This window comes from Natator depressus, chromosome 10, assembly GCF_965152275.1.
Source record: "Natator depressus isolate rNatDep1 chromosome 10, rNatDep2.hap1, whole genome shotgun sequence".
Taxonomy (NCBI): Eukaryota; Metazoa; Chordata; order Testudines; family Cheloniidae; genus Natator; species Natator depressus.
The window spans coordinates 51,028,336-51,043,707 of record NC_134243.1 but is presented as its reverse complement, the minus strand read 5'-3'; the positions used below and the strand labels follow the sequence as shown (position 1 = coordinate 51,043,707).

The 15,372-nt window shown below is 41.2% G+C and overlaps 1 protein-coding gene across 1 annotated transcript in view; it reads left to right on the top strand.

Moving 5' to 3' along the window:
• RAB8B (RAB8B, member RAS oncogene family) overlaps positions 1-15,372 on the top strand; it is a 44,405-nt gene continuing 29,033 nt past the window's right edge. Inside the window, exon 1 of the mRNA XM_074966117.1 lies at positions 1-195. Coding sequence (XP_074822218.1) covers positions 72-195 — 124 coding nt within the window. The 5' untranslated portion in view covers positions 1-71. The remainder of the gene's footprint in view (positions 196-15,372) is intronic.

Here is a 15,372-nt window from a genome sequence, read left to right as displayed (position 1 = left end):
GTGGGTGGGGAGTGGTGGTGGAGTTTCCCCCTCCCTCGCTCCCGGCAAGCCAGAGCCTTGGCTGCGCGAAGATGGCGAAGACCTACGACTATCTTTTCAAGCTGCTGTTGATCGGCGACTCGGGCGTGGGCAAGACCTGCCTGCTGTTCCGCTTCAGCGAGGACGCCTTCAACACCACCTTCATCTCCACCATTGGTGAGGGGCTAGGCGGGAAACGGAGCCACGGGCTGCCTCGGACCCCCCCAATCACTTCCCTTGAGGGGCCGGGCCGGGGGAGCCGAGAGCGGAAAGGGGCACGGGCTGCCCAGGTATCCCTCGGTCACCTATCGCGAGGGGCTGGGCTGGGGAGAGGAGCTCCAACGAGGAGAGCTGCGTTGGGGCTGCCTCCCCTCACCTGGCTGGGTTGGAGATGAGGCGCCTCCGTCCTCGTTGTCTTCTTCTTTCTGGTGGGGGGCTTCGCAGGGCGGCGGGGGAACCGGAGAGACCGGGGGAGGGGAGCTGGCTGCCCGAATGCCGCCTGCCCCCGGTACTGCTGTGGGGGCTGGGCAGAGAGAGTCTAGTGGGAAGGGGAGTGGCCTGGGCTTTCCTTCTTGGCGCTGGTTCCCCGCGGGGTCAGGCGGGTTCGTGGTGGCCCGGCTACACTGATCGCCGTCGGGCTAGCTGTCATGGAGCGAGCGAGTGCCCGTGAGGTGGGTCTCCGCCTCGCTCGGAGCCAGTCAAGTGCGGGGGAAGCCGGGTCCTTCCGTGCTCAGGGGATTGGGGGAGAGATGCCAGCCTGGGGCACTTCCTCTTGCCCCGTGGAGCCTGCTGGTCGGGCCGCCCCCTCTCCACGGCATCCCGCAAGTCCGCCTGGCTGCCCTCTGCCCGTCGGCGGGAGGTAAGAGGGAGTGAAACTTCTCCGCCTCCCCAGTCCCCTTTTCCTGGCTCCCAGCTGCTCAGCACCATCTCAGCCGCCTCCTCGGAGCTGGCTCTAGGCTGCGGTTCGCACAATCTCTGGCGAAGTGCATTACCGCGCGCTGCCTTCTTCATCTCCGGCTGCGGTTTCGAGACCGCTATGTGCATTTCCCCCTTGTTTAGCAACTTGACAAGTCATTAGGGAGGTGCCCTTTGCTGAGCTCTCCGGTGACTGGCAATCTGCTCAAAACATTGAACTTTGCCCGCTTCGTTGTTAAATCGCTTTGTAAATAAGACCTAGGAGCCCCAGTCATTGATCAGGACTCTATTGTGCTTGGTGCTGCACAAACACAGAACAAAAAGACCCCTTACCCCAAAGGAGTTAAATTCTGAGGACAAATTCTGGGCTCTCTAAATGGAGTGGACAGTGAAGACCATAATGGATAAATATAAACTATCATATTTCAGTCTCGCAGGAAAACAAATAGCTACACATCTTTTTCCCCTCAGTTTCTCTGACACTTACATACCTAGCTCGTTCTTCAATCAGATCATCCAGATTTGAATGTAAAATGTTTTCATGTGACTTGAGAAATGGCTAACTGTTGGCAGTTGTATAAACTCCCTGGACCATCTTGCTCTCCCAGTAATGGAAATCACTTTAATGGGTTAGGATGTTTTAGAAATGCTCTTTAAAATATTGACCCAAGACTGAACTGAAAACAAAATCCAGAACATGACACTCATGGTTTGGGGGGGCGAGGGGGGTGGCTTTTCTAGGCTGTTCAGGAGCTGTCCTCCTAACTGTTTCCCTGTTGCTTGTGAAATTCTCTGTGATGTGCATATGCAAGTCATCAGGAAATGGAAGAAGACTCAAACTGCTTAAACTGGGTATTGCTCAAATTGTATTTAAAAAAAAAACTACTTGATTACAGGGAGTAAACAATTATAGTAATCTGTAGTCATAGTTGAAGGCTAGTTGATTTTATTGATTATGGGTAATATTAATAATTGTCTTAGACTTTTTAGTTCCATAAGAGTGGAGTACATATGAATGTGTATATTGAGTGTCTGAGATTTGGAGTGGCTTTTCTTATGATTAAAGTTAGTATTTTTTATGTAATTAAGAAAAATTCTCAAGGCAGTCTCTCTCTCTTTGCTTTTTTTAAAGCACAGATACTTTTGCAACAATAGTGTCCCAAAAATTACTGAGATATGCATGACTTAACTGTTTAAGATAAGTCTGTTGTATTAGATATTTTCACATTGACTGTCAGTTTTAAATTGAGCAAAGAGAATTTTTATAAGACCTTTACTGTATTAGATGTAAATGTGTTGTTACTGAAATATTAGGCTTATGTCCCAATCCTCCAAACGCTTAAATTCATGCGTAACTTTATTCATGTAAATAGTCTGATGCTACTTGCATTATGAAAGCAAAGATATGCATAATATCTTTACAACTGAAGACTAAATCTTTATGCACATAGCTAGTGCTTGGCATGATGAAATCCATGCTCATCTGAAAGAATAAAACTTTTTATTTTCTGGAAACATAAGTAAAGGTGACCTGGCATGGAGAAACAACGTTTGTGCTCCTTGTGTTTTGTGAGTAAAGAAGACCTGAAATGTCTTCTCTCTAATGATTCATGTTTTGTTACCCTGGAGACTTGATGGACTGCTGGTGGTATGAGATACTGGCTACAGAGGAAGTGAATTCTGACTAAGATAGGAAGTGTCTAGTTTTAAGTAGCCTGAATGATATTTTTGTGTTAGGACTAATTAACTACCATTTGGGAGAAAAGATGTCTCTGTTAACTGAAAAGGTAGAATTAATCTTTTAAGGACTGAGAGCAGATAGTGCGCATCAGAGTCCAAAGAATTCTCCAGGGAAGACGAGACTTGACACTATGACACGTCTAGGGGTTGTTTTTTTTAAAGGTGGGGGGGGAGGGGAATTAAAACAAAGCATAAAGGTTAGATTTGTTTTAATTCTTTATAAGGAAGGGAAAAAATTCCTTGTTTCTTCTGCAGCCATCTTCAGAATGTAATAAGAGTTTGATTAGTGGCTTTTCTAAAGGCTTTTTTCCACTGCGTATTCAGTTGAATAAGAAGTTTGGGTCATAGAAATGTTATTAAAAAGCAGCATACCCAGCTTCAAAAAAACAGTGTACAGGTTAGATACTGAACCTATTCCTGTGTTTATAGTTACAGAAAGAACTGGATAAAGTAAATTGAGCTGCATTCATATTCTCTCTCTCACAACCTTTCCTGGTTATACTTCATGGTCTTCTGCTTAGTTCCTTAAAGCTTAAGTGCAATTTCATTGGTCTGCTTTGGATTTTAAAGATACTTTGTGTATATATATGACACTACTTTTCTCTATCTTGCCTAGGTCAGCTTAATGTGTTCCTTTTTTTTTCTCACTCTTCCTTCCCTCCCCGTTTTTTATTTTGGGTTTTAAAAGGATGCTAACTTTAAGTCTCATCAATTTGACAAAGTTACTGGTAGTTTTAAGATCTGCCCCGTTGATTGGGCTTTTACAATTGCATTTTCCTATTTTTGTAATTGTTTCCTCCCCTGTTGGTTTATGGAAGACCTCACAGAGGGAAACTGAGTTACTATAGGGGAAACTGACTGTATGCGAAGTGCTGACAAATGCCCAAACAGACTGTACAAAATGGAGCATTCTCTAATCTCAGGTGTAGGCCATTGTTCTAAGACCTGGGTGTTTGTGTGGTTTTTGCTTGCTTGTTTGTTTAGAACACTGGTGGGCAACCTGTGGGCCGCTCAGTCAGGCTGCCAAACTGTTTGTTTACGATTGCACAGCCACCCATAGCTCCCAGTGGCCGCGGTTTGCCGTTCCCGGCCAATGGGAGCTGCGGGAAGCAGCGTGGGCTGGCCGCCGCTCCCCACAGCTCCCATTGTCCGGGAACGGCGAACCACAGCCACTGGGAGCTGCGGGCAGCCATGCAAATGTAAATAAATGGTCTGGTGGCCCACCAGCAGCTTACCATGATGGGTCGCAGGTTGCCCACCACTGGTTTAGAACAACGTCCAGACTTCCACTTAAAGGGATGGTATCCTCTTAAAAGCTTGCTGTCTGATCTAACTTGATCAGTTTTACAATGCTAAATAACACATCATACATGTAGTGCTGTCCAACCTGAAGGATCTTGAGTGCTGTATATAATAAATTGAATTATTTTTCCCATGATTAAAATGCAGCTATCTCAAGGATGGAAAAACACAATGCAGTATCCAAATGGGAGTAAATCGGGGGGAAAAAATCTAGCTACAGGAATTGAAGCTGTCAGAATACTGGCTTCATGTGACCTCCAGAAGAAGATATCTCCAACAACATGGTGATCCCCAGCATCATGTTGTGCATGGAATCTACCATAATTTGGAGCACCATCTAATACTACTTGGTGGCACCCTTAGGAGAAATGGGGTATGTCTACACTTTGAGCTGGGGGTGTGAGTCCCAGCTCAGGAGACATACTTGCAGGGCTGTCCTTACCCATATACAAAGCATGCAGCTGCGGAGGGCACGAGGAAATTTGAGTGTAGACATACTTTTAGTCTCTGTTCAGGTACTGACAAGCTGGAGCTGGCTTAATTTTTGAGATCTGACATGATATTCTTTCAATATGTGATGTCTTGCCTTTTTACTGTATGAATTAGCCTTATGCTAGGCCCCATTTGTGTGGGAGTGGGTGGAAGAGGGGTTAGTGAGGTGTTTGTATGTGGGTTTTTGGTTTTGACTGCATTGTGGTGGTCTTTAAATTTTCCTTTTCAGCCTCAGATCCATTCCTAGCTATGGAATTCTGCCTTTTCTGTGTCATAGCAGCTTAGGCCCATCTTGTGCTGTTGCAAGACATTTCTCTGGTTGCTTCTACTGTTTCCAAATCATGACCTCCATTGTCACTTAGCAGTTTCAGTCACCACAGCATTAGAAGTTATTCTGTCTGATTTTTTTTTTTAATAGCTGAGAAGAAGGTGGGGAATGTGGTAATCTGTCAGTTTCATTTCTACCAATTGTAGAATTAAATCACCACTGAAGTTATATGCTTGTGTCCTTGCTGTCCTTGTGTGGGCCTTTCAAGACTGAAGGTGCTCTGTTGATGTTCCGAACCCTTGGTTTTATGGATTTCCCCTGCCCACACTGGGGGCGGTGGGGGAAAGGAGAATATACCTCATGCTGAATACAGGTGTTTGCCTGGATGCTTGCAACTAGTCCCCCTGATTTCTGCCCCCCCCTTTTTTCCCCCTCCCTCCGACTACAACTGTGTTCACGCTGTCTCTTTACTTAACTACCTTTTTGTCTTTCTCCCTCTTAGAAAGAGGTCCCTTTTCCTCAGTTACTCTAATAGTTAGCAGGGCTCCACTTTTCTGTCTTTACATCTTTCTGCAGGGGAAACTCACTGCTCACTTGGACTTGACACTACTACTTCCTTGAGTGGAAACTCTTGCTTTCACACACAACTAAAAGGGAAGTAAAATTCAATCAAATAAATGGAGCCAGTTTGCTTAGCCCAACAACTCTATATAAAGCAACTTAAATTCCTGTGAAAGCTGATAAAAGAGAAATTATGCAAAATATAGAATATGTGCTTTGCTGGTCCTATCAATTACTGATTCTAAAGTCTGGGTCCTAAAGTGTACACAGTGCTATTACAGAATTTACTGTGCATAGTGTTGAATGACAGTCTAATAGTCTGCAATTATCTAGCTTGCTGTTTGAGTAGTGCTGGCTAGCAGAACTGGATCCATTTTATTTCGGGTTAGAAGGCTTATTCTTTAGATTTCTCTGGGTTCCTTTCACTCTTTTATATAACTGGATTTCCATGAGACTAGTAGGTTCTTTCTCTTGTTTAATAGTGATTACTGATTGCAAGATAGTTTTTTACATTTTTATCCAAGACTATATCAACATGTAGCAAAAAGTCATCTAGAGTGTACTGTACCTGATGGTTAGAACAAATTGCTTCACTTTAGAGGTAATTTTTTCCTTGGCTTCATTCTTGAAAAACAGGGCCATCCAAAAAAAGTTAAGCACATGTATACTGACTTTAGTTTGTCAAATTAGTTTAATCCAAAGTATACTAAATATCCACTTCTCCCTTGAATGAAACTTCAGCCGCAGTAATAGCCTTTAATAGAAACTACTTCAACACATTTTATTGTTAAATTATACCAGACTGAATATTCTGGTACAAGTTAGTGAAGGAGAGTTATGTTAAGAGAGTGAATTGTCATAGGCCAAAAAGAGGGAGTGCTGAAGCTTTGATGAAGAGGAAAAATTTCAGTTGGGCTATTCTTGATGTCAGGAGCTATAGATGGAAAGTTCATTGCTGGTGAGATGGTGGAAAGAAACAGCAGAGACTGTGATGGAAGAACAGGGAAAGAATATTCAGAAGTGGGTTGGTGGCAAGAACTTGTAGCTCCTCTTTAAAATTAGGGTTTTCTTAAATGAAGGCGCCAGTGGAACTGTCTGGAGGGGGTGACAAGGTGGTGCTGCTTTGCATTAGTGGGCTATGTGTGCAGGAGTCTTGAGGAGTGAGACTTGAAGACAGGACAAGGTGTGAGGAAGTGAAGGCTTGCTTGAGAGAAACAAACAATATTACAGGGGTGGTGATAGGCAAATGTGCAGCAAGAGGAAGATTCAGGATGAAGCTGCAGAGACAAATGTGAGGCCTGAGTCAGCAGAAAAGATGGCATTGTGTTGTTTAGGAGACTTCTCTTGGTCAAGAGAAGCAATCTTCTGGGTACATTATAGGTGAATAAACATATTGAGGTACCTAGCTTTGAATGTTCCACAGTGTACATTAATCAATACAGGGGACATCTTAGGTTGCAACCCTTTTTTATTATTATTAAAATGACACTACTTACACTTTCTATGCTCTACAATAAGAGCAAATCAATGTTGAGTGAAATTGCTTGGTTTGTATTAAAAATGATATTGCCGCTTTGCCTTTGCGTGTTACCCTGAAATAACATGACAGATGTCTAACTCTTTCATCCCCACTTTTAACTGGCAGATGGAGCTGTCATGGTTGTGTTGCCTGATTATTTGACCAACAGAGGGGCAGACTGAAGCAGTGTTGGTAGCCTGCTCTGAATAAACAATTTTTGTTTAAGAATAGATTAACACTTAATAAATTTAGGAACAAATATGAAACTTGTAGTTTGTTAGCATATGCTATCAGGAATGTATTGTAAGGCATTTAAAAAAGTGATTACTATTATCTAGGCTCCGTAATAGTCTTGCTCCTGTTTTAATAAGAGTTGAAAATAACAGTTCTGCAGTTTGTCACTTTAAGCTGTCTTTTTAGTGGTGGTATTTGTCTTGACCTGGCTTTCTTTTTTAAAAGTTGGCTGAAGTTCATAGTACGATTCACATGGCGAAGAATACATGCTGTGTTTAAAGTGAGGTATTGCTTGATTTTAATCTTTGAGATTGCAGTACAAATTAACATTGTTTATGTAAACATCTAAAATTTCCTGTTGAAGCCTCCAAGGACAAACTGTCACTTTTATCTTCAAAACGTTTCAGTGTTCGATTAAATAACCCTGTTTGCAAAGATGAGTTCTCACTTGGGGCTAAATTGGGAGTAACGCCATTATTTCTAAGAAGTTACATGAGTGTAAAGCTTCTGTGTGAATATAGAGTTGCGCATCATTCTTTTTAGTTTCTTGACTTTGAACTCAAAATCAAAAAACCAAAATCTTCACATTGGAAGAAGTTCTTTCTTTTCCTTGGAGGATGTAGTAAGGGACTTTGTGGTCCTAGTGTGTGTGTATGTGGTTTTGTTTTTTCCCTAGAGCTTTCCAACAGATAACCCTGTTGCATAATGGCCTGTAGGAAGCTTTCATGAACAGCTGTCAAAGTCTATACAATCAGATCTCAATTAAAAAACACAAAACTCATAGTTATAAAGAGAGCTCCTTTGGTTCTCCCAAGTTGCAACAGCAGAATATAAAATGACTGGTATTAGTTGCTCAATATGTATCAGCAAGCAAAAAAGCTAACAATGTTAGGAACCATTAGGAAAGGGATAAATAAGACAGAAAATATCATAATACATAGTATGCCCAATCTTTAATACTGCGTGCAGCTCTGGTCACCCTATCTCCAAAAAGGTATATTAGAATTGGAAAAAGTACAGAGAATGGCAACAGAAATGATTAGGGGTATGGAACAGCTGCCATATGAGGGGAGATTTAAAAGACTGGGACTGTTTAGCTTAGAAAAGAGATCTATAAAATCGTGAATGTTGTGGAGAAAATGAATAAGGAAGAGTTATTTACTCCTTCACATAACACAGCAATCAGGGGTCACCCAATGAAATTAGTAGGCAGCAGGCTTAAAACAAATGTAAGGAAGTACTTCTTCACACAGTGCAGTGTCAACGTGTGGAATTCATTGCCAGAGGATGTTGTGAAGGCTAAAAAGTATTTGGCTATTAGCCAAGAGGGTCAGGGATGCAATCCCATGCTTTGGGTGTTTCTAAATCTCTGACTGCTAAAAGATGGGACTGCATGACAGGGGATGGATGGATCTCTTGATAAATTCTCCTGTTCTGCTCATTCCGTCTGAAGCATCTGGCACTGGCCACTTCTCAGAAGATGGGGAAACCAGGCTAGATGGACCATTGCTCTGACTCAGTATGACCATTCTTATGTTCTTAACAACTGTTATTGGGAACCCATTGCTGTTGGCAACAGTGAAAATGATAAGAGGGAAGTCAATTTCCCTCTGTTGTGGCTTTGGCAAGTTCTGAGCAAGGTAAAGAGGCAGGATTCAATGTTCATTGGGGTTAGTTCCCAAAAATGGAGGCCATGGGGGAGTGGTAAAGTAGCGGACATGCCTTGCACAAACCTCTTGCAAGAACTAAGTGTTTTGATTGGTGGTAGGGATTAGAAAATGTTGTCTTCCTTTTAGCTGCCAAAAGGGGTTGGAAAGCTGTAAAATTCTCTCACTGATTAGCTGAAGGCTACAAAAGGTAAGTGGTGAAACCCTGGCTGCATAACTTAACTTCCATTGACTTCAGTAAAGCAGAATTGTACCTGTAGTCTTCAAGGTCAATCCTGATGTAATTCCCAACAGCTAGGTTGTATGGCTTTGCTTTTTTACATAAATGGTGTATCTGTACACCCTAATAGGACACTCTGATGAGCATAGGGCTAAGTTTAGGTTTCCAGTGAAACGTTCAGTTCTTGGAGATGCAGTGAAAAAATGGAGCTACTCCTTTAAAAGGCTTTTAGAGCTAATTAAATAGTGTATTTAATTGTAACACATTTTCAAACAGGCTTTTTCCTTTAAACTTCAAGAGATTTGGTAACGGGTATCTTTCATGCTTGCTTACGTACTTTGTCCTTGGGTTATAGCTGTCAAGTAAACTTTGAAAGTCCTACTGATGATCATTCACACTTTGTGAAGATAAACCTGAACAATAGCTTGTTCAATGTGATACTGAAACATAAAAGGGATGTTTCCTCTGAACATCTTCACATATTAGCTGGCTCCAGATTGTGGATGTCTCTTTTATCCTTGTAATTTCATATCTGCTCCCCCTTTTTTAAATTTAATTCCTTCACATTTAACAATTTTGTTGTGCCACCTGTGGTGTTCCAGGATCACTTTAATATCACAAGTCTAATTACAATATGTGATGAACCTTTGGCCTCTTTTCAGCATTTTGTCTTCTGAGGCTCCTAATCTTATTTGAGCCTGATTAAAAGCCCTCATAAAGCTTTTAGTTATGTACTAATCATGGCTATGCACTGAACACTGCGAGCCTCTAAATTCCTCTTGTCAGGAATCTACCAGTATGTTTTCTTATATGACAGTATATGTTTTCATATATTTCTTAGACAAGAGGTTGACCTTTACAAATGTGGGATATAGAATAAGGGAAAAATAAGATTTTCATGCCCTCAATTTGACATACTTTATAACATCAGCTAAGCCTATAGATGGTTTGGATGGTGGTTCTCTTTATGTTGCTCTCATCTGCTTGCTTCAATGAGTTATTTAAAACTAAAACAAAAACCAAACCACTCAGAATCAGATATACCAGGATTGTTACCGTGAAACTAAAGTTCCCATGGAAATAGTCTCTAAACATTCCCCTGCAGTGTTTGCAAACTCTGCAACTTAGTAGGAGAATGAGATCCAGAAGTGAAATTGTCTAGATAAAAATGAAACATTATGCTGTTTTCATCCTCCCAACTGAGTAAAAAATATAAATGTTGAAGAATTAATTTTAGATGGTAATAGTCAGAAACAGTGTGGGTAACATAGGCAAAGAAAACAGCTTTTCAAAATGTCTTTTAGCCTATGCTTTTTAAATGTCACTTTACTGCTGGGGGAGAAAGCAGAAGGGGGAATAGGAAGAGTGGACTAGGCTTCCAAGCAGTTCTGTTATCAAAAGGTGCTTCAGGGGAATTCTACTTGAGTACTTGCCAAAAAAAAAAAATAAATAAAAAATAAAGGCTGCTATCTCTGCAGTGATCCTGACTTCAGCTGGCTTAGAGCTGGTGACTTTCGGGTCCAATATATGCCATTCTGATGCAGGAGGCTAGTTCTTGTTGTCATGCCCACAAGGATGTGGTTAGATCCTTGATTCAGAAAGCTTTGAAGTTCCTCTAAAGCGAAAGTTACTTTCTGCAGAACTAAACTTCAAGGCCAGTGTCCTATGTTCAACACAGAAAATTTCATATGCTGCATGCCATCCTGCTTACGCAATGGGCTTTTCTCAGAGTGGAATCTTCATACATTTTAATGAGAGGAGGTCACTTGCATTCATGATTCTATTTGAACAATACATTAACTGTTTGAAGCAAGCTGGCTGACTTTGGAATGTCTTATGAAAATTGCATGTTGAGTTTGTAGGGACAACTACTCTAAATGATTAAGTTAGCAATGCCATCTTAAAAGGATATTGAGCTGAAAACAATACATATTTGTTGCTAATGCTTTCTTAAATTATTACAACATAAAAATGTCAGGCTAAGTTGACTTCACCGGTGACTGTTTGCTTACTCTGGTTTGCTCATGAAAATAGACAGCGAAAACAGACTAGCTGCTTTTCCTTTTATAATGCACTAGCATAATGTTGCAGTATCTTGGGTGCAGACACTATGGAGAGTTGTTCAGAGGCCAGAAATCCTGTTTTTCATATGTTTGTTAAACCGCCCTTACCCTAAAACATGCTTGAAAAAGTGTTACTGAAGAGGGACAGTGAACCTGACTCATGTCGAACAAAGTTACAACCAAATGAAAGTTCCTACTGCCATTGTGTCTTGTAATTTAAAAGTTGGACTCAGGTTGCTTTCAGTGTCTTAAATTATTTAGTGCAAAGGTCAATCCAAGGTATGGTGTGTGAGCTCTGCTTTCTGCAAAAAGACCTTTTTGGGGAGGTTTCCCTGGCTGTGCTCCTTGCTTGGAAACTGAATTTGGTTCTGGGTGGCCCTCTCCTGTTCCTCATAGTAGAACACTTGGTACATGCATTCCTTTTGGCAGTGGTCCTGACAGGATCACTGAGGTAAATAAGAAGCCGAACCATGAGACAGTCAACTGAACACTAGATGTGAGATCCTGGTATTCTGACCTGTTTATGCTGTAGGTCACTGACATGGAAACTGTTAGTCTTTTACAAGTATACTTTAGGGGAGACTCCTAGTTCTGTGCTGATGGTTAAAGATTTAACACAGAAAGTATGTCACTTCCCTTCACTGAAGATAGATTCTTTCCTTTTTCAAACCATAGTAGGATAGCTTCTCTTAGCCAAGGAGACAGGTGCCAGAGGAACCTACAGCTAGCTTTACTCCATTGTGAGCATTGGTCTGATCTGGTTAACGAGTCTCAAGTGCTTCGGAGTAGGAAATCTTTTCATATTCTACATACACGTATTTGCATTCTTTGTCATCTTATCTAAATTGGCCTTAACTATATCTGTTTTATGTCTCCCCCTACTCCACCTTTAACCTTTTTCTCCATGAAGCTGAGGGTTTTATAGTATCTTGCAAGGTGAGATAAATGTGGCTGAATGGGAGGTAGGCTGTCCTCTGAAAAAATCTTCAACTGAGGGGATCAAGGCATTGAACCAGGGCGGTGATCAAGGCTCTTGAAATATCAGCTTCATTAGGCCTCTCTTGGGTTGGCTAGGTGGTAGCTGCTCCACGTACCATCACGTGGGAAACCAGAGTTTTTGTCCTGACTTTCTTGCTGCCCAAGCTAGAAGTTAGATGAATGGGAGGGAGTGCCTAGAGTTGCTCTTGGCTGACTAGTGCTGACTGTCATTAAAAGAGCATTTTGCTGAGTCCTCCAGAGTCTCGAAGTAACAACTGTTCTTTTAAAACAAAACACAAGAAAAAGCCCCACCAAAAACATGGGTCCTTAACTTTCCAAAGACTGAATAACTGGTTGCATTTGTGTGTAAAATGTCTTGCAGATGTTTGGGAGTAAACCCAAATGTTAAAGTTCAAAATGATTAGACTTCGCTCTTTTGCATTCAGCACTGTATGACGCTAAGATGTTGCAAGTGCACTCTACCCTCACTGTTATACTCTGACCATGCCTCTCACGCTGTAACTTTCTTACATGCCACCTCATTACTCAAAACCCTGTTATGAGGACCTAATATAAATGCAATTTTTGTGAGGTGCTATGTTTTTTATTTTATAGGCTCAGTATATCTTGTGTCTGATAATGAGGCAGAGTAAGATGTTCCCTCAAACTTTCCTTTTAATACAACTGATGTTTCTAGGAATTTATCAAAACTAGGGATAATATATATTTGCTTCAGAGAGTCTAAATTGGAGCAGGCACGTACTCTTTGCCTACAGATTTCCCCTTAAGGCAATGAAGCAGACATCCTGAACTCTTTAGAAATGGTGTGAGGAATGCATGTGGCAAGTAATGAGTTCTTGACTATCTTGTTGTCCAGAGAGCAACACAGCTGCCCGACTGGTGCTTGGAATCTGATTGGAAGGTATTAAAACTTTTCAACTGTCTCCCAAAAGACTCATATGTGCATATAATCATATGCAGATACATCTGCACACGATTAATACTCATGCACTTAGCGAGGCATGTAAATTAGAATCTGCTTAGGGTTCAGCATTGCTTACTTGCAACTCTTCAAGGTATAATTAAAAGCAAATGTCACTGGCAGCAGTTTGTTGTGAGAGTCATGCTTTAGTAATATCTTGGAGTGTGCTATAGGCTTGCAGTCTTACAGAACTCAAACCTACCCACTTAAGAATCAGCAAAAACATATTCACTGTATTGTGAACATACTTTGACTTTCAGAAGAATCTAAACTATATCGCTAGTATTACTGCTGAATAGCACTGATTTATGTGCACATCTAACAATTGGTTGCTGTCACCAAAAGGCAGAACCTGTAATGAGCATATATCCTCAGTGTTTTTCCGTCAGGAATTCTACAGCAATATTCTGTTTCCAGTCCATTGGGAGCTTAAAAGTGAGGGGTGGGAAGAGAGAACATAATTATCTTTGAACAGCTGAGTTAGAAACCAGTTTGGATTTTGTCTTTAGTAGGCCTCTGCGGTTGATAGATCCTCAGTAGCCTTCTTCCCAGCTAATATTCATAGAGGTCTAGATTGGTAGATTTATGGTGTTCACATGCTAAAGTATTGGGTCACTTTTTACAAATAAATAAAACCTAAATAAGTTAGGGTGGATATCTTTTTGCTTCTCCTTAAAGTAGGCCCAAAGCTTAGATCTGTCTTAAAAGTTGTTTAATTGTACATTGCCAGTATTGTACTACAAGTGGTGGAGTTCTTCAGCTGTAACTTGGTGCCATACAAAAGCTGGGTTTGAGTATGCATGAACTTTTTCTCATCCTGTGCTCTGGTTCTGAGCAGGCCCGTACAACAAGCTAAAAATCTTGGTCTCCTGAAGAGCTCTAAGACCTTTTTTTGTAAATTTTACTCTGTTTACAAGAGCCAAAGGAACATAAGACAGCTATGCTAGCTGCAGCATGGTTTTTTTCCCCCAGTAAAAAATATGCTGACTTTAAGTTTCAAATATTTGCACTTTAAGTGAAAACTTCCAATGTTGAATGGAAATGCAACTTACTAGAGCCCAAATTCTGTCTGAAGCCTTCATTTGTACCCTATACAAATAAGATGGAACTCTTTGGCATGGATCTAAGTGGTAAGGAAGCCTTGTATGTTCAGGAGATTGTACAGCTTCTTTAAAAAAAAAAAAAAAAAAAAAAAAAAAAAATCACTCAAGGCTTGCTGCCTTCCAGTCAAATAGCAGTGGATATTTCTCCTCTTAATGGTTCTGATTTCCTGTTTCAGTAAGTCTTACAAACTTGCTAGTGTAGGTATCCCTTGTTTGCTGTTACTGCAGTTTCTCCTCCTGTCTGTGTTCCTCTGGGTGTCCCAAAAGTGACTGCTTGTCCTGTTTATTAACAGGAGACAGCAAGCCTTATCTTCCTCTGCCATCTCAACCCAGTCCTAAAAAAACAAAAACAACAAAAAAAAAACACCACACTTGGGGGCAGGGCTATACAAAGACCAGAGTCACCTTAGAGGTGAAACAATGTTAACTTGCTGTGTGGACTTGGATCATAGTCCCTTACGCATCCCTTAAAGGGGAAGGCAGCTTTCTATTTTGAGACTCTGTTCCCCTCTTGTAATCTTCCTTTTTATTGCAGTCTGTATTCTCTGGTAATAAGCACTAGAGTATTGCTGCCCTTCATACTGGGGAAACTCCCACTGAAAAATCTCGGTTTTTCTGGTCTGTAGTCTCTTTCCATTGACATTTTCAGAAAAATGAGAGAATGGGCTGAGACCATATAACAAGAATACTAATAGAATTGTCAAACTGCCTATTTAAAAGGCCATGGTTGCATTTGTGTGTACATACCATACACAAAGATCTAATGGATTTTACTTGGGGAAGCAAAGATATGAAGTCCTTAACCAACTTCTAATGTTATCTGTGCATGGGATGTAGAAAACTATTTAATTCAGCACTAAACCTACACATTGTAAATCTGTGGCAATCCCAAAGGGAAGTTCTTAACTGAGTTTTCTAGCCTAGCCATGATGTCCATCCTAAATGTTCCATGATATACCTGTTATGTAACAGCAATATATTCCACCTGACTGGAACTGCTGTTTGCTGAAGCTGGAGTTCACAGGAGCATCCCATAAAAGCTGGACTCGGAGGCACTAGCAGTTCATGGCAAACAGCTAATAACTGGACTTGGTAGATATTTAGCCTAACTTCCCTTTGCTTTCCACAACAGTGGCTGTGTATGTTTATGCAGTTGAGGTCCTCATCCAAAAACAAATAAAATGCCATCCTCACATATGCTGTAGTTCAGATATGCTATTGGGTGTTACTGTCCAAGGCTTTTATTTCTCTTAAATGAAGAATGCTTTCATAGTCCTTTCTGACCAGGCAGCTTGTAGCTACCACTCTGT